Here is a 25426-nt window from a genome sequence, read left to right on the forward strand (position 1 = left end):
ACACGTGGAATTTTTTTTCTGTCACTTTTTAAAACTAAGGAGGTTTGTTTATAAAATTTATATATATTATAATTTTTATAATGATTAACGTCATTATCATCGTATAGTTCCACTGTTGGACGTAGGCCTTCCATATCCGTGTCCAATAGTGAACTAATAGAAGGTTTCATTGAAATAGAGTCATTTTTAATTAAAAAAAAATATCTGTAGCATTACCATCACACGATTAATGTACGTCTCATATTTTAACGTTTATGGCATAACAACAAATGAATTAAAGACTTTTACAGTCGTACAATATATAGAATTTGCAAAAAATTAAACTAGGAACATATTTCAAAATTAAAAGATAAATAAATATTGCAATATTTAAAATATGTCAATTGAAAACTTTCGTTTCAAAATCATATAGTATTATATAATGTTAAGAAACGTTTTTTTTTAAATTGTAACAACATTTTGCATTCTCCATCTTGAATGAGTACAATAACCAATTCCCGCCAAAAGAACTGTCACTGTCACTGTCACAAAATTCGACTTGGTTTATTCAATATATTTTTTTATTATACGCTTGCATAAATAAACAATTCCTTTCCATGTCTTGCATTTAAATCTACGAACAGATTTCATAAAGAAACTGCAACCTTGGCCTTCACCTTCCTCCATGAACTTGACGAGATATCGATTCCAAAACACAGTAATTGTAAATCGATTCAAATTCGAACGCTTTTTGTGTATACTATCGGAAAAATCAATTTGAATATTGTTTTTATACGAAATAACATAATCATGTAAGTTTCGCCATTATATAGACCAGCGGAGTGATAAGCGGAAAAAAATTACGTAAATCTTGATATATTTTTTTTGCGTTTACTTTTAAAGATATACATATTACAGTAATTGTTTTTTGTCACTTAAAACCTCTTTATATTTGTTTTTATACTTTTTATATTTGACAGTTTTTGTCTTAATGTAGTTTTTGTCAGATTCGTTTGTTCTGTCTATTGTTACATATTCTTTTACTGTAATGTAGTTTTTTAAAATTATAATTAAGCTACCAGCATCATTAGTATTTATTTAATCCGTTTATACAGTCCACACGCTTGCCAACAGTAACTATAACAGTTAATTGTTAAGCTCTAGTAACCCACAAAAATTAAGACAATAATTTCATTTTATACGAGTTTTTTTGTACACATTGAACTGCCTTCTCCTTCATGTCTCTCATCTCCATCCAAAGTTTGGTAGAGATTGACTTGAGGTATAAGACCACCTCTTTTATGTCTAAACGATTTTTTTTCTTTTTTTGAGTTATTATCTATAGCGTGAAAAAAAGTATACATAAATACATCTAATATATAAAATTCTCGTGTCACGGTGTTCGAACTTGAACTCCTCTGAAGCGGCTTGTCTGATTTTTACCAAATTTAATATGCGTATTCAGTAGATCTGAGAACCAGCTACTATCTATTTTCTATACCTTTTCTAAGTGATAAAGGTTGTTCACACTTAAAATTTTTTTTTATTTTTTTTAACGAAATTTTTTGTTTTTATTTTTTTATGATACAGCATACAAGAATATATACAACCAAAAATTTTCACCCCTCTACGATCAACCCTTATTTTTTATTTGTAAATTAAAATATCAATTTTTTTTTGCCAAACAACGTTTGCGGGATCAGCTAGTATTTTTATATAAAAGTGAAAGTTTAATACCCGTGTCGAGTTCTCTTTGGAATTGCTCCCCTTAATTAAGTTGTCTCACTATTGGACGTGGGCCATACTTTGGGCAACACTAATATAATGGTTGCCTGAAAACAAAAGCATTTTGCAACTAGTCTTAACACTCCATTTATTTTATTTTACTTTATTGGGGATAAACAGTAACAAAAGGCAGTTAGAAATTACAAACTTAGAAATATAAAATTAGTTACAATTGTTACCTTAAAACTATCTCACTGAGAACATTTAATGAATCAAATTCAAACAAAAATAAAACAAAACAAAAACATTGCCAAACAGGGATCAATAATCCAGCGCATTCTGCATATCAGACAGTAATAATTACGAGTCACATCAAGCATTTACATTCCAATGAGATTTAAATTGTATTGTGAATATTCAATAATTTCGAATGAAATTGTCTTTTAAAATATACAAGAGAGCACGAGAATATATCAATATCATTAATATATGAATTGTGGAGGTCACACATACTATATAAGGGTGCACGTTTACCGATATTTGTTTTAACAGTTGATAAAGAGAAGAGAGATTTAGAAAGAGTTCTAGCTACATTTGACAATATATATATATATATATATACTAGCTGATCCCGCAAACGTTGTTTTGCAAAAAAAATTAAAGTTTTTAATTAACAAAATGTAATATAAGGGTTGATCGTAGAGGGGTGAAAATTTAGGTTTGTATGTATTTTTGTATGTTGTATCATAATAAAATAAAAACCAAAAAAATTGTCCAAAAAATTAAAAATAAAATTTAGGGGTGGACCACCCTTATCACTTAGGGGTATGGAAAATAGATAGTAGCCGATTCTCAGATATACTGAATACGCATGTAAAATTTGGTAAAAATTGGTCAAGCCGTTTCGGAGGAGTTCAAGTTCGAACATTGTGACACGAGAATTTTATATATTAGATTTCCTCTCTTGTCACGGGGGTGTGTCGGACCTTCCGCTTCGTGAACTCAGTACCGATGAAGCTGTAAAAGCCTTAGGGCTAACAGCACCCACTTATTCAGAGAAAATGCAATACGGGGGTGTATTGCAGGAGCAGCTCTAGGGCTTACGATAGTGGGATTCCGGGATCCCGAATACCGGAATTCCGGACGATTTTTGTCCGGTATTGAAAACCGGTATATAGTACCGCAAGTTATTATTATTATTTCATAAATACTTTTAATTAAATTATATTTATTGCTTCTTTAATTATATAATGCCATACGAACCTCTTAAATGTGACATAGAATTCAATATGTACTTTTTTTACTTGCAGGTTTTTTGGTATCGTACGATTTTTGTCCGGTATTCAAAACCGGTATTTATGTAAAAATACCGATATTTCCGTATTACATTAGTTGATGAAAATTGAATTTATGCACAATATAAATCCAATTTAAAATAATATTAATTAGTTACAAGATTTTTTTAAGATATACAAACAACTTGATTGTATTAAAATGTATATTAGGCACATTTATTATATACACCGAGCCGATGAGTCAAATATGGCACCATCGAGAAGCGGCGATGTCGGCGTTATAAAGCGATTGTTTATATTTTACATCTACTGCCCAACGAATAGATCTCGTTTATACAAATACATAAAGTATGTAAAACAAAAATTATTAAATAGTTTATATTAGATTGTTTATTTTGCAAATCAGCTATAGCAGGGCTTCTTAAACTTTTGTCATTCACGACCCCATTTATGATTGCTAGTTTCTTGACGACCCCATACAAATATATAAAAAAAATATATTTTCCCATGATTTAATTATTAGGTAACAATATATATATATATATATATACATATGAAAATATATAGTTGAAGAATTAGTTTTGAAACAAACAAAATTCTAAAATTAAAAATTGCACAAAAAATTATAAAATTGTATTTATATTAGTTTAAAACCTTCAACAAATGCGCGTGTCTAGACGCTGAATGTCCACTGTATTCCACCAACTCTAGTGATGTTATAAAATGGTATATATAAACATTTGACATTAAAATCTCTCGACCCCAGAATTTTGCTACGCGACCTCATTTGGGGTCGCGACCCATAGTTTAAGAAGCCCTGAGCTATAGTGTATACGTGAAATAAGGTTTATTTCGAGTTGAAACAAAATGTTCGAAAAGAAGCCGCTCATAGGGCGCTCGCGTTTCACAGCGGCGCCAGTGTGATTTTTTTTATGGCCCCCGCTATTGGGAGCCTCTCGTACCCCCTATCTAGTTTGGGACAGGGACTTTATTTACACGTAATTTTTTCAGTTTTATCTTTATTCGACACTCACTTTACTTCTCAATTTCTTTTATTCTTTCCTTTTATCCTTCACAATATCTTGCAATTTTTGTTCCTTCATTCCTTCTTGGTTTCATCGCCTTCCTTTCCTCATCTTTTTACTCTTAGGTGACTAGGTTTTAATTTTCCAATCTTTATCTTTATTTTTTGATATCAAAGATTTGTTTGGATTTGAACTTTTTAATACATTGACTTTTCTTATATTCTATTATTATTTGATAAGTTCGTTTACATGTGCATTTATTTAATTTTTTCTTCCAGTTTTTCTTTTTGGTTTTGTTCCTTTTAATAGAATTACTTACCACCCTGAGAGCAAACGATAGGAATGATGGGCGAAGGTTGTCGTCGCTCATCATTAAGGCGATGCTTTCCATATCTACTTTCAGTTTAGTCGACGTTTCCAGGGCACTGCGCATCCCTGCATGTGCGGGACAGTAGGCCACAAGGTGGGCCACGGTCTGGCCCACGCCCGGTTCACAGTAGCACGAGGGGTCCTCCTTGAGCTTGAACTTGTAAAGTAAACCGCCCCTGGTGTATTGTGAAACCTTACACAGTTGTCAAACGAAAGGGTATTTTATGGAGTCTAAATATGAGATAAAACATAAAGTACATAGCCGTAAAATAAAATATATTACCATATGTTAACACCTGTTTTATCTTATCTTGATTGTCGCACTTGAGACACTTAACTGCGATTAGTAACGCATTAAACCCAACCTTGTTGACCGCACGATAATACAGTTATTTCGATAGAGTTTAAACTTAACTATTTGTTTACGTGATATTAGACTACCTAATCTGAACTTACACGTGGTCCAGACCGGAATGAATGAAGACCACAGACACGCAAGCCTAGGGTAAGTCTTCCCACGATGCTCTTAGTTAGGTTAGGTAAGGCGGCTGGTGCTGTCTCCACCGAGCAACGTTTCCGACGCCTCGGGAGGAGACACGATTGGTCCTCTTGAGGAAAGAAGGCAGAATCTCCCTCTGCGTACCGTCCCATATGCCTGCTGGACGAGTGCGGCAAGCTATTCGAAAGGAAACTTGCCGCCCGTATCGGCGGGCATCTGTCTCGCGTCGGTCCCGATATCGCGACGGCCCTCCGGTGAATGGTGCTCATCTACCATAAACGGGGCCTTCGGAGTAGCGGGAGTTTAGGGTGAGGGTCCTATACTCCCACTAGCTTCGGCGACTCTGTGGCGGACGATGGTTCGACGTGGTCTCGAACCATCTTGATAGCACCACGAGGGTTTCCGGGGTAGCGTATACACGCATACCGCGGGACGGACTATCGAAAATAGCATGGCGCGAGGGAAGGCCGCGTGGCGATCCTTGACCGGGAGATAACGCGGTCCCCCGTATAGCGCAGAGGGTGATTATCGGGTGGGGGGGTTTAGTGGGTAGGAATCCTGCATTCCCCTGTCCTCCCCCCAGAGGCGGGGCATCTTCAACGTCCGGAAGATTTCCCCCCCCCCACGAAAACAAAAAAAAAAGGTTAGGCGGCTGGAATTCCCGCGAGCATTTTACATGTCAAGCTCCCCGGCTTATGGGAATAGCTTTTGAGCGACTAATGCCTAATCTTGGGAAATCAGAACCAAGTTGTCGCCGCCTGTGTCTAGGAGTGGTGCGGTCAAGGGCTCTATATGGAGCTCCTACTCTTATTCGTCTCTCCCTTCTCTACTGTCGTCCTTCTCAGATTCGCTCAAATGGCGATGGCTATTGATGTCATAAGGAGCAACCGCACCATCTCTTATGAAACAGCATGTGGATTGGCGGTATCTCCACCATGGGACCTTGAAGTCAGGCCTGGATATATCAGAGGCGCTTGGAGATGCGGGCTTGCGGTCAAACCTCGCCGGGGGAATTGGAACCGCAGACGTCGTTCACTCAACTGTCTCTTCGACAGTTGCTGCTAAGATGGTGGAAGGAACGATTGAGCAGCCCAAGAGCAGGAATCAGCACAGTCACAGTTGAGGCTATTCCTCCGGTCCTGGAGGACTAGACGAACAGGCGGTACGGCACTCTAACCTTGCAGATGATGCAGATGCTTTCAGGATATGGATGCTTTGGCAAGTACCTGTGTCGCATAAGCACGGAACTGTCAACGATATGCCACTATTTTGGTAGCGAAGAGGATACAGATCAGCACACGCTTGAGGAGTATACAGCTTGGGATGAACTGCGCCGAGAACTCACCGACACTGAGGGGAATGTCCTCTTGTTACCAGGTTTTGTTAAGGTGATGGTACAGAACGGGCCGTCATGGAGCGCTGGTATTACATTAAAAGTTATGTCGCAGAAGGAGGCTGCAGATAGAGAGAGAGAAAGAACATCTGAGCTCTCCATCCGCCGTCGGCGACCTGGACGTCAGAGGGTGTTATATCGCGCTTTTCTCCAACCGCCTTACCATGGCCTTGGCGACGGAGTCAGGATGATCTGCCGCAAGTAAGGAGTTGAGGCACTGGGCCACCGCCGTTGAAACTTTGGTAGTATGTGAAAGCGTTCCCGTAGTTTCAACAAAAGGCGTTCAAGATCGTGGGGTTTAGCCGATAGGAGTCCGTTATAACCCTTTCGTTGCCCCCGCAGCAGTAAAAAAAGGCGTTCGTTGCAGTTCACTACCGATTTTATTGCAAATCTGTGGGAGCCTATGTCCACCAGTGGACAAGAAAATAAAACACAATCTCAAAACAAATCTTTATATTCTCTTAATCATAAAACAATTTGTACGTATCGGCATAAATATACTTTTATATTCTGTCATCGGAGTAGGTATAGCTGTATTACTGTGAAGTCATATCATGGAATCTACTTTTATTTTAGACATAAAATAAGGCGATTATAACATTTCAACAGATTTTGGCGGACTATTTTGTTTTTATTGAATTCTTTTTTTAAAATTACTGAATTAAAAGACTATATATAGTATGATTGGTTATGAATATAAAAGCATTAAAGGGATAAATATATAGTTCAATTTCTGTCAACTAATATATAGTTTAACGTGTCCAAAAATCAATGGTTTCGGAAATTATAAATAATGTAATGATTATATTTGTTACCGCGTTTTTAAAATTCGAACGAAAGTATAGTAATTTTTTTTATTGCGGACTTTGTACTGCCAGAAGTTATTAAAACAAAAATAACATTTAAAAAACTTTTAAGTTAAACGGTTTTTTGATACCCATATTGTGGTGGCTGTAGAAAAATATGTACATGTCCATCTTGAATTTTAAATTTTGACATAATCATCGTGTTTTACTAGTGTAACCCTTTCATTTGATACCCATATTGAAGGGGTTAAGGAAAAATACGTTATCCGCCATTTTGTATCGGCGGCCATCTTAGATTTATAATGTTATTGGTTTTATTATATTGTATTGTCATCTAAATTAAATGTGTGTACCAAAGTTCAGATCAATCTGACAACGGGAAGGTGCTTAAATTTCAATTTCTAATTTTGACCCAAATAAATAAATTCCGTACGGGTCGAACTAAATAAAACCGTTTAAAAAAATCAGAGTGATCACTATATACAAAATTAAATATCTCTCTATGAAGCTATTATGCATTTAACCAATCACCTGTATATCTTTTACATCTTTCATGAACTTTATCTTTTCCTTTAGCTTTACCTTTTCCGATAACTATGATAAACACACTAAATAATAATATATTTTCCATTCAGAATAACAAAACTTGTGACATCTAGCAATTTCGGAAATACACGGAGCTGTAATGATTCGGACCCCGTTGCGCTACTAGAGGAATACAAGAGGACAACGAATTGAATATTTTCACGTAAACTTTATTCTATCATAGGTATCTTCTTAATTAAATCCATTAAATGGAGATTTCTGTGCATTAAACTTTATTAAAATTAATAATTAACAATATTTATTATTTATATATTTCAATTATGAAGTTTATTTAAACGCATACTCTAGTAGATCTGTGGTTAAACTTTGTGATATATCATTGATAATATTTTTCATACAAGCTCGGAATGTTTATAAATTTTAACAATTTGAATAATTAATATGATATATAATATGTTAAGCAAACAAAAAAAGATACTATAAGCAGTATAGAGAATGATTTTTATCAACGTTTTGTTCAAGTTAAGTTTTAACTTGAACATTCCTAAGTTATAGTCAGCTGGAAATGACACCTGTAGGTTGTTACATACCTTGCCTGTTTGCATTATAAAGGTAGTATCAAAAGGCTTAGTGTGGGTTGAAATGATTTCAACCATGTATGGATGTTTTAATAATAAATTGTTTACGTCTTGTACTAATGCATTTAGACTCTAACGAACACCACAGAGAAACCTTCCTCAATTTCTGCGGAACAGTAGCCAAAACAGAAATAAATAGGAACAAATGACAAGTTAAACAGTGCAATACAAAAATGTGTACGAGTAAATTATCAAAATAAGAAATGAGTAAGAAAAGGACCAATATTTAGCCACTTCCGCACATGTTAGACCGACCAGTGCCAAACACCGAGTCAGACTCTGTGTTTGGCACTAATTGGTGTAACATAACTCCTAAAGATGCCCCGTGGAGGGGTGAAACACGTGTTGAGTAATTTGGCGGTGGTGGTTGTGTAATTCGCATTGTTTGCCGCATGCGCATTTGTCAGCGGGCTGGCGGGCGGTGCACTTTGTTGCACGACTACCACTGCATGTGCGGAAGTGGCTAAATATTGGTCCTTTTCTTACTTAGGTGAACTTCCGCAAGGTAACGCCTGATTCCATTAAATAAAATAAGAAATAAAACAATAAATTTAACAAAAAATACAAATAACAGAACTTTGTTTAAAATTGTGATTTATATAATCATGTATAACGTGAAATATATAGTGAACAATAAAATAGACCTAAGATGTAATGTCTGAGGTTGTGATAAAAGGTTATAGAAAAAATGGAATAAATAAAAATGAAAACAAACAGTATAAATGATAAATAATGGTATAAGATAAAAGTGATTATTCATAAAAACAACGAATTAAAAAATTATTGCTTCAACAAATTCCTGTAAACGTATATTAGAACTAAATTACAATAGAAGTTAATAATAGTTTAGTGACCAAAAATGTTACATATATTATGTATATGTTATGTATATATATATAGTTATTTAACATATCTTTGGATATATTTTAAGGTCTATTCTAGTAAAATCTGACAAGCGTTTTTAAATCCATGCGGTTACTTTAATGACAACCGATAAGAGTTATATTCGACAGTAGGCCGATATGAAAACAATATGAATAACGAGTGACTTTTTCAAAGACTTCAGAGCAATGGAGTTAGAGTTGATAAAGAAGTAAGAGTAGATGTTGGGCAGTCAGATGTACTGCGCGAACTGGATCCAGTAGGTGGCGTTGAGAACGGAGAACAGAAGGGGGAAGAAGACGCGGGAGAAGCGGTCGATGCTCAGCGCGCGCAGCCTTGCCTTTGCCGCTTCAGCTGGTTCCTGAAGTTACCACCGGAATTAGTTTTAATTCTTTATTCACTTGATAAGAACACAGTCTATTAAAAAAACATATCGTTTTATTAATATTAAATATATAATCTATAGTTTTTTTTAATTGTTAACGATGTTAAAAATATTAATTTGTATTCCGCAAGTTAATAATAAGTGAAAATATTATATTATTCATTATCGTTTATTTTATTAACACTTTTTTGTATACCATAGACAATAAACAGAGGAAAACAAAAAAATAATTCATATGTACTACTTGTAATTTAATTGATTATCCTATTGTATATTTTATTTACACTTAAATGTACACCGTACATAATAACAAAAAAAAAAGAAACAGTTAATATAAATGTAAAAGAGGATGTCTTATCGCTCGAGGCGATCTCTACCAGACAAACTTTTGGATGAAGATGAGAGACATGAAGGAGAGGCAGTTTAGGGTGTACATACATTCAAACAAGAACACTTATGTGTATATATATATATATATATATATATATACGTGGGATAGGTACTACATATATACGAATAATTTGTTTTAAATTGAATTCAATGCAAGTCGCGTTCACATCGCCCAGATCACTATATATGTACATATACTGTAATAAAAGAATAAGACGGAATTGTCATATATATGTCAAAAGTCATTAAAATACCTTTGGTTTTCTGCCGCCGTCGTCCAGTATTATGTTCACGAGGCAATACTCCATAAGCGCCATGAACACGAACCTACAATTGAAGCAAATAACATAAGTTTCTTTTATTGTTTATAGGAAAAGCATTTGAACTTTGTTTCGCCTGATCTCAAGTTTGCTTAGAAACCCATTCAATCTCGTCTTGAAGACAAACCAGTGATTCCCAAAGTGGTCTATATCGACCCCTAGGAGTCTATGACAACCTGCAAGGAAAGCGTCAGCGAAAAAAAATTGGGGGTCCATGAAATGAAAATGGGGTTCCACGATAGTGGATCTCAACACATACACTGATAGTACCTATTTACTTACATCATACTTTCTTATAATATCAAAACATTAACATTATTTATAAAAGTACATATGAAGTAAAAAATTTATAGCTTATGTTATTTTATTTACAATTTATTTTATGTTTATTTAAAGTTACGTATATTTTACATAACAGATATAAAATTTTATTTTGAGTAGTTTTAATTTAAATTCAATTAATAAATGTATAAATTAATAAGGTTTTACTTTAAGTTTTTAACACTAAACTTCACTACAGTTAGAAATTTACAGGAAATCAATATCAGGTAAGTAGGGGGTCTACCCAATACGGAAAAACATGGCAAGGGGTCTACGACACAAAAAAGTTTGGGGAACTCTGCTCTAAACGATGGAAGAATTTTTTTTTCTAGGTTAGTAGAACTGTTTAGAACAGTCAAATACAAGTGTGCCAATTGTAAATAAATTGAAATTTTACAATTATATATTAAACATATTTTGTGTTTAAAACACAATGGAGCGTCACGTTCACTCGTCTCTAGAATTTTGCTTTCGGTGTGTTGCGAAATCCAAGAAAATATTTTAATGTGCTGCAGATGGGAAAAGGTTGAGGAGCGCTGGTTTAGAGCATTTTCCAAAGCGTCTGTTTGTAAAAAATTTAAATAACATTTGGCTCAGCCGTGTATCTCAAACGCAACATCTATCATATATAAATTTTATAAAAGTAATATATTATTAATAAAAAATATTCTTTCCCCATCTTGTTATCGGGACAGCGATATATACTCTTCTACTATCATCTCTCTTACATTCTTCATATTTTCTATCATTCAGCATACATTCATCATACAGCATTCATTCACATTACATTCACGCATCGCCTTCCATCCCTCGCCACACTTGCCGTTACACGGTTTTGTTTTGCCTAATTACGTCACCCATCACTCTGCGACCGCAAGAAAGTGTATCGCTGTGTCCTCCCCTTTAAAAAGGAAAGCGATGTTGCCGCAAGCACTGCTCCTACCCATTTCTACTTAGCAAGTCACTCTAAGCTCTTCTTGTAGGGGATAGAAAGTAATTGCATGCACCACGATCTATTCCACCGCTGGGTCACAGATTAAACAATTTTTTTTGTGGCCCCGCTATTGGGGACCTCTCCTTCCACCCCCTATTTAATTGGGAACAGGGTTTTGTATTTCTTAATAATTTTTTTTTCACTAGATTTTTTATTTTCGTTCTCGTCTTCCATATTACACAATATCTTCTTTTTCCTCCTATCATTCTACAATTCCCTCTTCATTTCTCAATCATTCCATTCCTTTCGTACATCCTCAAACACTTCAGTTATCTATTTCTATTACAGTATCACAGTTTTAATTATTTTCTCGTGTATATCAATTTTATCACGGATTTATTTTATAACCTATTTTAATAATTTTACAATGTTTTATCCACCTATGTTTTGTTCCTGTCTATTGCGTATTGTGCAACTTTCCTAAAGAATTTGAGAACGCACTCTCTTTCATCCTTTTCCATTATAACGGAGGCAAGTGTTGCCTTCTCTATCTTTTTGCCTAGCCGGCATTCGGTCTCATATTGGAGCCCTCCAAATGCGGGACATTCTGCTACCAGGTGGCAACAAATATATTACTATGATTAGTAATAAAAGTAAATGACGCCGCGTCAACCGTCTCTGTCTATTCGGTGTTAAAACAGAGTTGAGAGGGAGAGGAGAGTGAGACTCACACGGTGCAGACAGACATGAACGCGTCCACGGCCTTCAGGTAGGAGACCGGTGGGAGTTGCGCTTGCGACTTGGCGTGCTGGGTGGAGAGAGTCAGCAATGACGTCACGCCTAAAGTAACGCGCGCCGGCGCCGCGTCCGGCTTGATCCAGAACGACACCCACTGCAAAAGCATTTTAACTTTCACTAGAATGTACTATCTACTATCTATAGATCATATCAGGAAATATAACAATAGGCATTTGAATAACAAAAACTATTATCATCAACATATTATCCATTGTAAGGCATAGTCTTCACATGAAGATCGTCACAATGACCGCTCTTGGCTGCATTGAAGTCGGTCTACCTGAGGAGTCTACTCATGCCGCGTCTACCGGCTGGTAGTCGCAGCTGGAGAACCTTCCTGTCCCAACAAAAACTATAATGCTGTGTAAACAATGAAATGCCTAGATAATGTTAGATAAGATAAGCAGATCGTGATTATTTCGTTTTAAATTTAGAAAAGTAATCTTTGTAATTAATTCTCCTAATACATATTTTATTTTATTTATTATATGAAAAAAGAAACAGTTCATGTAGAGGTACAAGAGGCGGTCTTATCGCTCGAGGCGATCTACCAGACAACCTTAGGATGGAGATGAGAGACGTGAAGGACAGGGCAGTTCAGGGATTACATACATACAAATACATACATTTATGTATATATATATATATATATATATATTATATGACCTGGCTTACACTGTTGTCTGATTCCGTATCCATCTGATGCGTAGCCATAATAGCAGAAAACATTTACATTTAAAAAACGTTTAAACATCTAAAATTATAATGACAATAAAAAATACTAATTATTTAACTTGTATTATAATAAAAGTTTTTTTTTTTGATCATCCTTTTTTTATAAATATATTTTTAGCTTTTATACTATGTTTTTGTAAACTTATATCACATGATCCTTGGGCATTTAGTTTTGACAATAAAAATGCTCTTTTCTCTTATATTTCACGTGGTACAGCAGTTCCTATAAGACTACTATATAGTACTGATTTGCTTTCCGAGATAGAATCCGTATGTTATCTCAGATTGCCGTGTGATCCTCGCTGCCACACTTACAACTGTGCATCTTCAGACTCTTCGGTTACATGAACTCAGTTCATAAGAAACTGTAAAAGCCTTCAGAGTTGACAGCAAAACATGCAAACAAATCTTCAAACAATACACACTTATATTTATTCCGGCGCAGTGAAATTGGTTACCACTCACAGACATAATAACGATGAGGCAAGTGGGTATGTAGGTGTTGAACAGGTGGTAGCCTAGACGACGCTTCAGCTTGAAGATCACCTCCAGACACGTGAAGTTACCTGGAAATATCAAAAATTTTATGTTAGACAAACTACAAAAGGCGAAGTGTGAATAAAGAAGATTCTGGAACGGGATTTCTAGCACAGTGGACTGTAGGAATAATAAAAAGGTTTAGTGAAGGAACCGAGGAATCTTAGACTTCTTAGAGGACGACTATTGCGAGAATCTCATCATCTCTCTCTTCTTATTTTTCCTTTCCTTTTCCCTTTATTTGGGGTCGAGTCTCCTTATAAATTTGCGCCAGGCCACTCTATCCTGGGTTGTCTCTGCATCAAGTTGAAGTGTTTCCAGTTCCTTTCAGATATTAGACCACCGCGTAGCTTTTGGACGCTCTCTCCCTCTTGGGAATTCTGAGAGGCTTAAGGCAGTTTTTACCACGTGGTCATCTGGTTTTCGTTGAATGTGGCCTTACCATCGCAATCTATTTTCCTGTAATTTGCTGGGGATCGGAGCTACCTTAAACGAAAGGCTCGAGGCGAGGATCTCATCATCATCATCAATAAATTCATAAGTTATTAAATTATTGATATAATTTCACTTTAATTCTCTTATTTTTGTTGTATTATCTCTTTTTTTTGTAATTGCCCCCGTTATTGGAGTCCTCTTGTACTCTCCTATTCGATTTGGGGACAGGAAATTTACATACTTTTTTATTTCTTTACTTTTTCAATAAGACTATCATTTCCGATCATCCTGTACATAATAAAACTCTACAAAGAGATAGGCTTACTACCTCTATCAATATCAAACTACGGACAGATGATAGTAAACAATAATAAAATTTAATATATAGTAATTAGAATTTTAAAAACGCTATTAAATAACATTATCATTATGTTCTTTATAAAACAATAGATTTATAAATTGGACGTACGGTATAGCAAAAGCTGACCATATGATCACGTAAGTATGATTAATTTCACAGATATGATAATGATTCTAATTAGGTTATCAAAACAGTTAATAATTAACCATTGTTGCCAGTTTACGGTGCGGTTTACGAGTAAGACCTAATTAACGGTGTTGCCATCATTAATTCTCATTTGCACCGTCCAAAGTCAAACACTGAGCTTATCCGTTTATTAACTTAATCTGCACGATCCGGCTTAAAGGTTTTTAACTGACAACAACGTGATACCCTCATTTTCTGTTCAGACGTTTTGATGTTTATTATTGATATGATGTTATATATCTAGGTCATAGTTCCCCAAACTTTTTTGTGTCGTAGACCCCTCGCCATGTTTTCCGTGTTGGGTAGACCCCCTACTTACCTGATATTGATTTCCTGTAAATTTCTAACTGTAGTGAAGTTTAGTGTTAAAAACTTAAAGTAAAGACACATGTTAATTTATATATTACTTAATTGAATTTAAATTAAAACTACGCAAAATAAAATGTTGTATCTGTTATGTAAAATATACGTAACATTAGATAAACATAAAATAAACTATAAATAAAATAACATAAGCCATATTTTTAGTGAGAAGGATGAACCTGTAGGTTTAATAATAAATTATCAACATTTTTGCGTCAATTTTGTAACTACTTTTGTAAATGTTTTATAAATAATGTGTTGTCTGTAGTTTTATAAATAATGTAAATATTTTGATATTATAAGATAGTATGATGTAAGTAAATAGGTACTATCAGTGTATGTGTTGAAATCCACTATCGTGGACTGGGGGTCCATTTTTCATTTCATAGACCCCCAAATTTTTTTTCGCTGACGTAGACCCCTTGCAGGTTGTCAGTATAGACCACTTTGGTAATCACTGATCTAGGTTATTATTTTTTTAAAATAAATATTACGGCGCGTCGGTGGCGCCATCTAGTATAAGAGAATGGAAAGTTCCTTCCGGAAGTGGACGAGAGTGAAACTGACCGGAAGTTCCTACTCTAGCGAAACGTTACAACCACTGTGCAGCAACGTTGAGGGGGTAGTTCGAGATTCAAGATCGCGCGGGACGCTCGGTGATAGCGGATCGCTTACCTTCTACCGAAATTTAATCCGCGTTAATTTGCATTGTCAGTGCGATATCTAAAGTTTTATTTCAAGTTAAGGCTTAACCACGCCCAGGGAGATTACCCATACAAGATGGATAAATATGACGGTGGATCCGGGATGGACCCCAACCTCCGAAAAACATCTATTTTTTAATTATATATATAACTTCTCAGTTTGAACATCACACGTGTACTTCAACACTTCGGGGATCATTACGTCAGATCAACTGCGTTTAGTAACATAAAATAATCTAGACTTCCTTTCAATCTAGATATATATTAGTATATTATAATATAAATAATGCTATTATTAATATTAAATACTTAAATATACTTATTCATAATAAGGTGATGGAAATCTATGAATGTTCTGGGATAAAAAGATCTATATGGGTATGCCCCCATAGTTTACGCGAGTATGGTAGATATATACGGTCTTGTATATATTATTTATCTAAAATATTTTGCTAACGACATTTCTCTCATATCAACACCGAAATATATGTTACAAAATTTTAAAATATCGCAGTAAATGAGAACATATATAGGGACTGGAAAATAATGTCGGTTCTGTCGACATATATAGATAAACTGATTGATTTTTACCGCTCAGGTATTGATTTTGTATACTAGACGGCAAAAGGTTGTTGATAACGAAGGTGAATATATTGTTGATTAGAAATATAAAGTCACTAAAAATGTTGTAAGTAAAGCGACATTACTTTCTGGTCCCACTAATATGTTATTAAACGAATTTTTTATTAATGCATGAATATTAAAAATATTATTTTTATTCTACACTGAACGTACATTAAAACTTAAACATGCCGCTAATAAAGACTTTATAACAAAACAAATAACAGAGGCTGTTAAAAGGTTTTTTAAACACAGCTCTCTGTGTTTGGCACTAATCGGTGTAACATAACTCCTGAAGATGCCCCGTGGAGGGGTGAAACACGTGTTGAGAGATTTAACGGTGGTAGTTGTGTGATTCGCATTGTTTGCCGCATACGCATTTATCAGCGGGCTGGCGGGCGGTGCACTTTGTTGCACGACTACCACTGCATGTGCGGAAGTGACTAAATATTGGTCCTTTTCTTACTTAGTCGCTTTCGTCATATCCTAAACAACCTACCAGAGCAGCCTTCGATTATTGCTACCTATGTAAGAGGTTTACGGTAGTTTTTCTTACTTTAATATCGACCACGTCTCATTAGACAAGCTTATCTATTTTAAAACACACCGCATTGCCTCATGCTCAACATATTCCCATACTCAAAGGCGATTTAACACGTTCACTGCGGCTTGAGGCCGATTCAGCCTTATGGTAGACTTTGCACTGGTGCGGCGCGTAAAACTCGTGTTTTCTCTCTAGTGCGGCGGCTGTTTACATTCAACCGAAACATGGGGCAGAAAAGGCCTCAACCGCACTACTAGGAAGTTCAGCTTGAGGCTGATTCGACCTCAGCCGCACCAGCTGAAAGTTCTTCAAAATTGGGCCGGCAGTGAACGTGTTAAACCGATATTCTCCTAACTTTGATATCGATTCAGGGCTGTCTTTTCAGAAATTGTTCACACTTCCTCTACTGAATAGATATAAATTATGTAATACAATACGTCAGGAGTTGTATCTGATGAAGAAACTATAGAAGTCAGAAAAGCTAACAGCGTACAGCGATCGAATGTATATGCCATCCAGAGCAGCGCAAGAAATCGTGGTTCGTGGCGATCTTTGAGGAAGCTCTATGCCTTGCTGCTCTACTGAAAGAGAGCAACACGTTCACTTCTTTATAGCTTATATATCTATATCTCATCAACTCTTATATTGACTGTGTATTTGATTTCGTTCTGGGAGCAAAGCTTTCGTTATGTATGACAAAGTTGAACCCATTACCCTGACTCAACAATGCTTATAGTTTTGCGTAAATGTTTCAAATGTTTTTTATATAGTATCACACGAATTTGAACTTGAGATTTCAATCGCATATAGTTCAAAAATACTGGGTAAGATTGCTTTTTGCCACTCTATTTAATGATATGTTATTGTTTTATAAATAAAGTTTAACAAATAAAAGTCCCCGCAATGTTTCTTTATCAAAATATCTTTAAAGAATTTTAAATAATGCATTTTTTCGATAATCATCTACGATATCTTTTATTCTCTATATCTTTTATGTTAGAGTCAAAAGATATTCAAGGCTTTCGTTTGTTAAAAATTGTATATCGTATGTCGAAGTATAAAGCAATATATTGTTTAAATGATGCTTTGTCTTTAAATATAATAAAGATTGTTTTTAAAAATGGCTAAAGTTTTGATGTTTTAGCGGAGATTGAGTGTCTCTTTTGTTTTTATTATTAATTCTTAAGTATTGTTATCTTATATATATATTTATATACATATATATATATACATATATATATATATATATATATATATATATATATATATATATATATATATATATATTTATATATAAATATACGTTTACGAACAACTAGAAAACTATATATAATAATAAAATTTATTAATTTATTTAATTTCAATACCTTAACGCGTTCTCTACCAGTCAACCCAAGGTGACGAAGAGATAATTAGAGGGCAGGTGTTAGTCCAGTGCTGGACATGGCCTTACCTTATAGATGTATAAGACTGGCCACTTCCCGGCGTACATTTAGCATTTCCTATTTTATAGAGAAAAGAGGTACACTAAGAACGATTTTTATGGAAATTCAATCGGCAAAGGATATATATATATATATATATATATCCTTTGCCGATTATATATATATATATATATATATATATACATATATATATTTATATATATTATAAAAAACCCCCACTTTATATCCCTTGCCAATTGAAATTCCATAAAACTCGTTCTTAGTATACTTCTATTCTCACAACATCTCTCTCTCTCTCTCTCTTTTTATATAAGTACGATATTTGAGGATATTTGATCACATCCCGCAATTTTTTTCCATAATTTCTTGATTATATTACAAGGGATTGTATTGTAGCCTCTAAATTCTGAAGTGAAGATCTCGTACCACTAAGCACAGCGAAAGTCATCCATCTATAAGATTGACCGACAACCTTGCTAAAGAAGTGAGGAGACGATGACAAGAGAGATGGAGGGACTAGTTCTATTGGAAATTTATGATTCAGGCTTATATTATAATACCGTACTCAGTTGACTACAAAACAGTAACTAAACTTATGAAGCCTTGGTAAACAGGTAGACCTTTTGTCATTAATGCAACGCCAGCCACATCACTGATGGCGTCCGAGTTCAAATCGGGATTCGTATTTAAATTTGAAGCAGATATAAGCTCATGCCAAAAAGTAATGTAGCAGAAGGAGACTGAGGACAGAGAGAGAGAAAGAGTATCAGAGCTCCTCATCCGGCCGGAGACCTGGACGTCAAAAGAGGTTGTACCGCGCCCTACTTTAACCCCAATAACATGGCTTTGGAGACGGATTTGGGGTGATCACACATATGTCATGACTTTGCATTGGCGCGCGATCTAAATTCGAGTGTATAACAAGAGGTGGGTGACTGCAGTTCTATCTTAAACCTAAACTAGAGTAAATTCGAAGGCATTTCCGTAGTTTTAATAAAAGGCATCGAATACCATGGGGTTTTAGCTGGAGTCCGGTGTAACCTTTTCGTTGCCAATGGAGGTATATTCCATGAGGGTATTACACGGGATTAAAAAAGGGTTGTAAATAAAGACACTAGATTTGTGTGATTGTAATAATTTCTTTTTGCAATATATCGTTAACAATTATTATACACCTTTTCGCTTTTACACGGTTTTTAGAAATAAGTTTTTTTTTGGTTTTTATCGCACTCTACTAAATGTTACTATGATTGAACACGTGTGCTGTGTACACATTTCACGGGGAATCCCTAGCTTATGTGCTGACTTGGCTCATTATGAAGAAGTTTACAAAGATCTTACAAAAAATTCGAAGCAATTGTTAATAACCGATTTTATTACCATCTCTCATAATGTAAATATTTCTGCTTCAAACATCGAATCGGCACAAATAACTTCGAGTGATGAAAGTGAATTCGAACCTTCGATTCCGAAAAAAAGAATTAGAGTAATTTCTGACAGTGATAAAGGATAATAAAACACCTTTGCTTTTATTTTTTGTTCTTATGTTTAATGTATATTGTAATTAATTTAAAAAACGGTGCTTCCGTCATATATTAAATATTTTAACTTGTCAATGCATTTTATTTTTATTTCTGTGTACACCTAAAAAATATTGAAACAAAAATCACAACTGTTAAATAGCAAAATTATGCATTTTCTGCAAGCTTTTCGATTTACACGGTTTTGACTTGAAAATTTTTAATTTTCGATTTACACGTTTTTCTCAGGAACGTATCTACCTTGTAAATTCCCTGATAGGTGTACTTTTTAAAGCCAATTTACGTTTTTTTTTATATATATGGCCCCCGCTATTAGTGGCCTCTCGTAAACCTATCTGGTGTGGGACAGGGACTTTTGCTATAATTTATTTAGTTTTTCACATATTATTTTATTTTCTTTCCCTTCATGTATACTTTTTAAGTTGTTTCGTTCAGATTTCTTACATATTTCTCCTTTCATTCCCTTTCGCTCTGTGACCTTTCATTCCTCCCTCGTTACACATTACATTTTATTTTTATTTCTATTTGTTTACATTATTATCACATTTTGTATCACTTTTTGTATATTACATTTTATCACATTTATTTCTTATTATCTATTTACATTTCTAAATTTTCCTTAACTTTTATTTTTGTCTATTACTTTTATAATGATTTTTTTGCAATATGCGAGTAAGTCTTTTTTGGTCTTTTCCGCTTATCAGGGAGACTATTGACTCCTTCCTGATTTTAACGCCAGACCGGCACTCGAAGTCGATGCCAAGCCAATTTACGTTAGAGAGTCTCAAATAAGAGTATACAGTTAATACAGTCCTGTCTCATATATTGTAGATTGTAGAAAAATCGTTGTAAGCAGCTTATTTTTTATTATCTCTTTATCTAGGCGAGCATAAAATTTTCCGCGTTCACTCTCAGCATAAGCGATACCTATCCATTCGATTCTAGGACACATTGTGCTAAATTCACTAAGGGATTACCCGATAAAGTAATTAACATGATATCATTTAATTACGTTATCATTACTAATTAAAAACTAGCACTCGATAAATATCTAATTGTTGTTTAAAATTATTCGCATTTGTCTTTAGATAATGTTTTGTACGCAATGACCCGAATATTAATTTTTTTTTGTAATACAATCGTCAAAAACAACAATACACTGTTAAAAAATATCATTTAATAATGAGTTTTTTGTTAGTACCTACTAGTAAGTGTCGTGTTGAGGACAAAAGTAATCTTAATTTTAAGCTTATGATTATATATATGATTGTAATGATCCTATATAATAAAGCTATTTTTGCCAAACACAGAGTCAACTCTGTGTTTGGTACTAATCGATGTAACATAACTCCTGAAGATGCCCCGTGGAGGGGTGAAACACGTGTTGAGTGAATTAACGGCGGCAGTTGTGTAATTCGCATTGTTTGCCGCATACGCATTTATCAGCGGGCTGGCGGGCGGTGTACTTTGTTGTACGACTACCACTGCATGTGCGGAACTGGCTAAATATTGGTCCTTTTCTTTCAAAGCTATTTTTATCTCTCGAAAAATATTATATATATACATATATATATAAACTTGAATCCAGAACATCATCTCCAATATTCCTCGCTTCACATAGACGAAAGTCTACAAGCAATAGGAGGTGACAGTGATGATTTACGGCTGAAAGATGTTGGCAAGGTTAAAGTTGGTCTATGACACAAGAAAGCGAAGCTCAGGATTTCTCTACGAAATCGAATTAGGAATGAGGCGTAGACCAACAAAAGTAATCAACGTAGCTCTTCGGATTGAAAATACGAAGAGGCAATGGGTAGCGCAGTACAGCTAGCCACTAGGACCTTATCGATAAGGTCGATAGACAACCTTGTTGCCTCGTCAATCTATTACCCGATGAAGTTTAAGCTATTAGCCCTGGGGGATTTCATAGCTTCTTTGAACCTGAGTTCACGGAAAAAAGCGGTCTGTGGACTCGATTCGGTACGGCTTTGGATGCAACGAGAGCCACTTGGCAATCTAAGGTAGGATACTGATTCTACCTAAAATCGAAGTGGCAATGGGTAGCGCAGAACAGATGGCCACTTGGACCTCAAGGAGTGGAGATTGCACACCGGTAAGCATAGCGTAAAACCATCTTTAAAGTTGCCAGATAATCTTGTCGCCTCTTCAGTCAATTGTCTCAGATGAAATTAAAGCTGCCCTGGAGGCTTTTATAGCTTCATCGGAACTGAGTTCACGGAACAGAGCAGTCCTTGGACTCGTTTCAGTACGGCTGTGGAAAGCAAAGAGAGCCAATCTAAGGTAGGATACTGATCCTACCTAAAATCGAAGTGGCAATGAGTAACGCAGAACAGATGGCCACTCGGACCTTAAGGAGTGGAGATCGCGGAACGGTAAGCACAGCGTAACACCACCTTTAAGACTGGCAGACAACCTTGTCGCCTCTTCAATCTAATTATCTCAGATGAAATTAAAGCTGCCCTGGAGGCTTTTATAGCTTCATCGAAACCGAGGTCACGGAACGGAGCGGTCTGTGAATTCAGTTCAGTACGACTTTGGAGAGCAACGAGAGCTACTTGGCAATCTAAGGTAGGATACTGATTCTACCTAAAATCGAAGTGGCAATGAGTAGCGCAGAACAGATGGCCACTAGGACCTTAAGGAGTAGAGATCGCGGATATATCTTCATCGGAACCGAGTTTACAGAACAGAGCGGCCAGTGGACTCGGTTCGGTACGACTTTGGAAAGCAAAGAGAGCCAATCTAAGGTAGGATACTGATCCTACCACGGATCGCCCTGATTTTTCGCGGAGGCAAGGGCACATTGGTGCCACTTTCCTTAATGAGCCAGGAGTGAAGTCGCTACACCTTTCTGGAATATTGCTGAAAGATGATAAGAACAGCAATAAAAAGAAATAAAACTTAAAACTCGGATAAAAGAAGGTAAATAAATCTGTAACTAAAAGGTGATAATACAGAAATATGATATATGTAAGTGTACTTCGCAAAAAAAGCGAACATAGTTAACAATAAACGCTCACGTAAGGAAGTTGCGATCTTTTTTTAGTAAAAAATTATAAGAAATATAAAATTAAGGAAGACGAAATGTAATATAAGTTTATGAGATACCGTGATCATATCTGCTTACCTGTTGAATACACTTGCGTGCAGTCAGCAGTTCTGTTCTGCACCAGCTCCAGCTGTGGCAGCTCTATGTTCTCGTCCACCACCAGGGGCACGTCCGGATCCCACTGGAAGATCAGGTCGTCCGTCGTATGGGATACTGGAAAGAATACAATTTTTACGCTTAACCAAATTTATCGAACTTTAAATGACTTGATTTTTTCTAAGAGTACGATAATAGAATAATGCCAGAAGAACCGATTTATTTATTTTATTTTCCATTGATAGAAACTAGAATCAGGTTTCATTCTAAAGGTCCGCGTTTTTGGAGACCTCTCTTCTTTCTTTTCATTTCTTGTAAATAAGTTTTTTAGGTTATTTATTTACATTACTTTTACCTTTCCTTCACAATATCTTTTATACCTTCTTTTAGTTCTTCACATGTTCTATCTTCTTCCATACATACCTTTCTTCTCTCATCTACATTCCCTGATCAATTTTACATAACATATAACAGATTATAGTAAGTCATTTTTATGTTGAATATATGTAAATAAATTTATTTATAGTTCTACAATATGAGTTTAAAACTTTTCTTTAAACTTCCATGTTTTGCCTGTATTGCTATTATGTATGATTTTTATCACAGTTTTATTTATTTCCTGGGTCTTAAAGACCCTTCGGATCTGGAGTTCTGTCTTGTTTCTATTTATTGTGATATGCACACTAGAATCATCAAGATTTAAAGGCATTGGAATTTACAAGGTCATACAGGCACGGGTTAGGCGATATAGTACTGTGATCTAAAATTAATGTGAAATTGTCATTAAAAATTCCTGATAATTTTCTGTTCTATATTGGTAGGGGTGTCTATAAAATTTGCCGTGTTAATTTAAAAGGTTTAATTTTGTCAAACGCGTCCAAATTTTTGGAAAATGGCTTTAAAAACTCTATTCGTATTTTTTCGCAACCACCGTATTTTTCTGATTTGGATTCGTGCGACTTCTAGCTATTCAGCAAATTGAAAAGCCCAATGTTAGGTCGCCTTTTTGATATGGTTATGGAGATAAAAACCAAATTGAAGATTTTGAAGGCTGCACAGGAAAAAGACTATTCCGTCTGATTATAGCAATGTAAAAACCGTTATTAAAAAGTAGTAATCAAAAGTAAGTTTTATCGTACAGGGATTATTTTGAAAGGGAATAATATTTATTTGAAAGAGTAAATAAAGAATTTATATTTTTTTAACACAATCAATTTACGTTTTGATTTTTCTTTTAACATGCACACGCTTGACCAATCATTTTGTATTTAATTATTTTGATTACCTTATTTTTTTTAATTATTTTTTTTTATCTTGGCATATTAAAAATTAAATAAAGTACTAAACAATGAAAATAGAATGCACCAGTTAACCAACTTTGTTTTTCTTTACCATTTGTAAACAATGACGTCATGTAATTCACAAGCCAGAAAAGATGGAAGTCACGACCTTTGTCATTAGGCCTCCATTGCTCTTTGATTTTGTTTGATGGTACCTCAGGCAAATAATGAAAGTTTTTAAACCGAAGCCCGCCTCTTCTGAGGATCCATAGCTCACCTACCCCCCGGCACCTGATTACACGGATATAAAAAGTTCAAAGCTCCGTAAGAATTTTCAAAGCGGCGCCGAGTGCGCTCTAATTGGAGGTTTTCCGCGCGACTTTTAACACCTCGAGAGCTTTTTAAATTTAATATTTATGTTTAAAAAAAAGCAACTAATTGACATGATTTCATGGCATCGCAATCAAAAAATTATTTTAATAATCAAATGCTTTTAATTATAATATTCGAGTATATATGATATATCTTATATATTATATATTATTATTAGATTAATGGTTTTACATTTAAACGGCGGCTATGTCGTAAACGAGATCGTGACGTCACGTGTTGTTTGGGATCCTGAAACATTAGTGACATCAGTAAGAAAAGGACCACTATTTAGCCACTTCCGCACATGCAGTGGTAGTCGTGCAATGAAATGCACCGCCCGCCAGCCCTCTGATAAATGCGTATGCGGCAAACAATGCGAATCACATAACCGCCACCACCAAATTACTCAACACGTGTTTCACCCCTCCACGGGGCATCTTCAGGAGTTATGTTACACCTATTAGTGCCAAACACAGTGTTTAAATAGTAGTGACATCGGCAGAAGACAGATCCCGCTCGGGAACGACGCCATCAGCGCAGAACGCGCCTCACGACGGCCCTCCGGAAGAATGGAGTTCTCTTACCATAAACGGAACCTTCGGAGTCGTGAGTATTTAGGGTGGGTGTCCTAAACTCCCACTAGCTTCAGCGACTCTGAGGCGGACGAAAGATCGCTGTGGTCTCAACCCATCATGATGGGGTAAAGTGAACCATACACGCATAGCTTCATCAGTACTGATTTCACGTAACGGAAAGTTCCGTGAATTTACCAAAAATAAATTATACTGAACACTCGCACGATGACGTTTACACGTAGATAACAGCTGTACC

General features: G+C 35.3%; 2 protein-coding genes across 2 annotated transcripts in view; one reads left to right on the forward strand and one right to left on the reverse strand.

Moving 5' to 3' along the window:
• The first annotated feature begins 6079 nt into the window (after positions 1 to 6079).
• LOC137925143 (uncharacterized) lies at positions 6080 to 6490 on the forward strand. Its single transcript, XM_068768526.1, has one exon. The coding sequence runs from the start codon at positions 6080 to 6082 to the stop codon at positions 6488 to 6490; it is 411 nt and encodes a 136-aa protein (XP_068624627.1).
• A 2899-nt stretch (positions 6491 to 9389) lies between these two features.
• LOC137925222 (glycine receptor subunit alpha-3-like) overlaps positions 9390 to 25426 on the reverse strand; it is a 48695-nt gene continuing 32658 nt past the window's right edge. Inside the window, exons 5-9 of the mRNA XM_068768630.1 lie at positions 22926 to 23060; positions 13506 to 13606; positions 12239 to 12399; positions 10187 to 10259; positions 9390 to 9518 (exon numbers count right to left, since the gene is read on the reverse strand). Of these exons, the coding sequence (XP_068624731.1) occupies positions 9390 to 9518; positions 10187 to 10259; positions 12239 to 12399; positions 13506 to 13606; positions 22926 to 23060 (599 nt within the window). The remainder of the gene's footprint in view (positions 9519 to 10186; positions 10260 to 12238; positions 12400 to 13505; positions 13607 to 22925; positions 23061 to 25426) is intronic.

The sequence above is a fragment of the Battus philenor genome, unplaced genomic scaffold, assembly GCF_028537555.1.
Source record: "Battus philenor isolate CCGP_79_NKW_IND1 unplaced genomic scaffold, ilBatPhil1.0.hap1 SCAF_26, whole genome shotgun sequence".
NCBI classification, from domain to species: domain Eukaryota; kingdom Metazoa; phylum Arthropoda; class Insecta; order Lepidoptera; family Papilionidae; genus Battus; species Battus philenor.

Coding starts and splice junctions, on each gene's coding strand:
- LOC137925143 (XM_068768526.1), top strand. CDS start 6,080: ATGCAGATGCTTTCAGGATATGGATGCTTTGGCAAGTACCTGTGTCGC.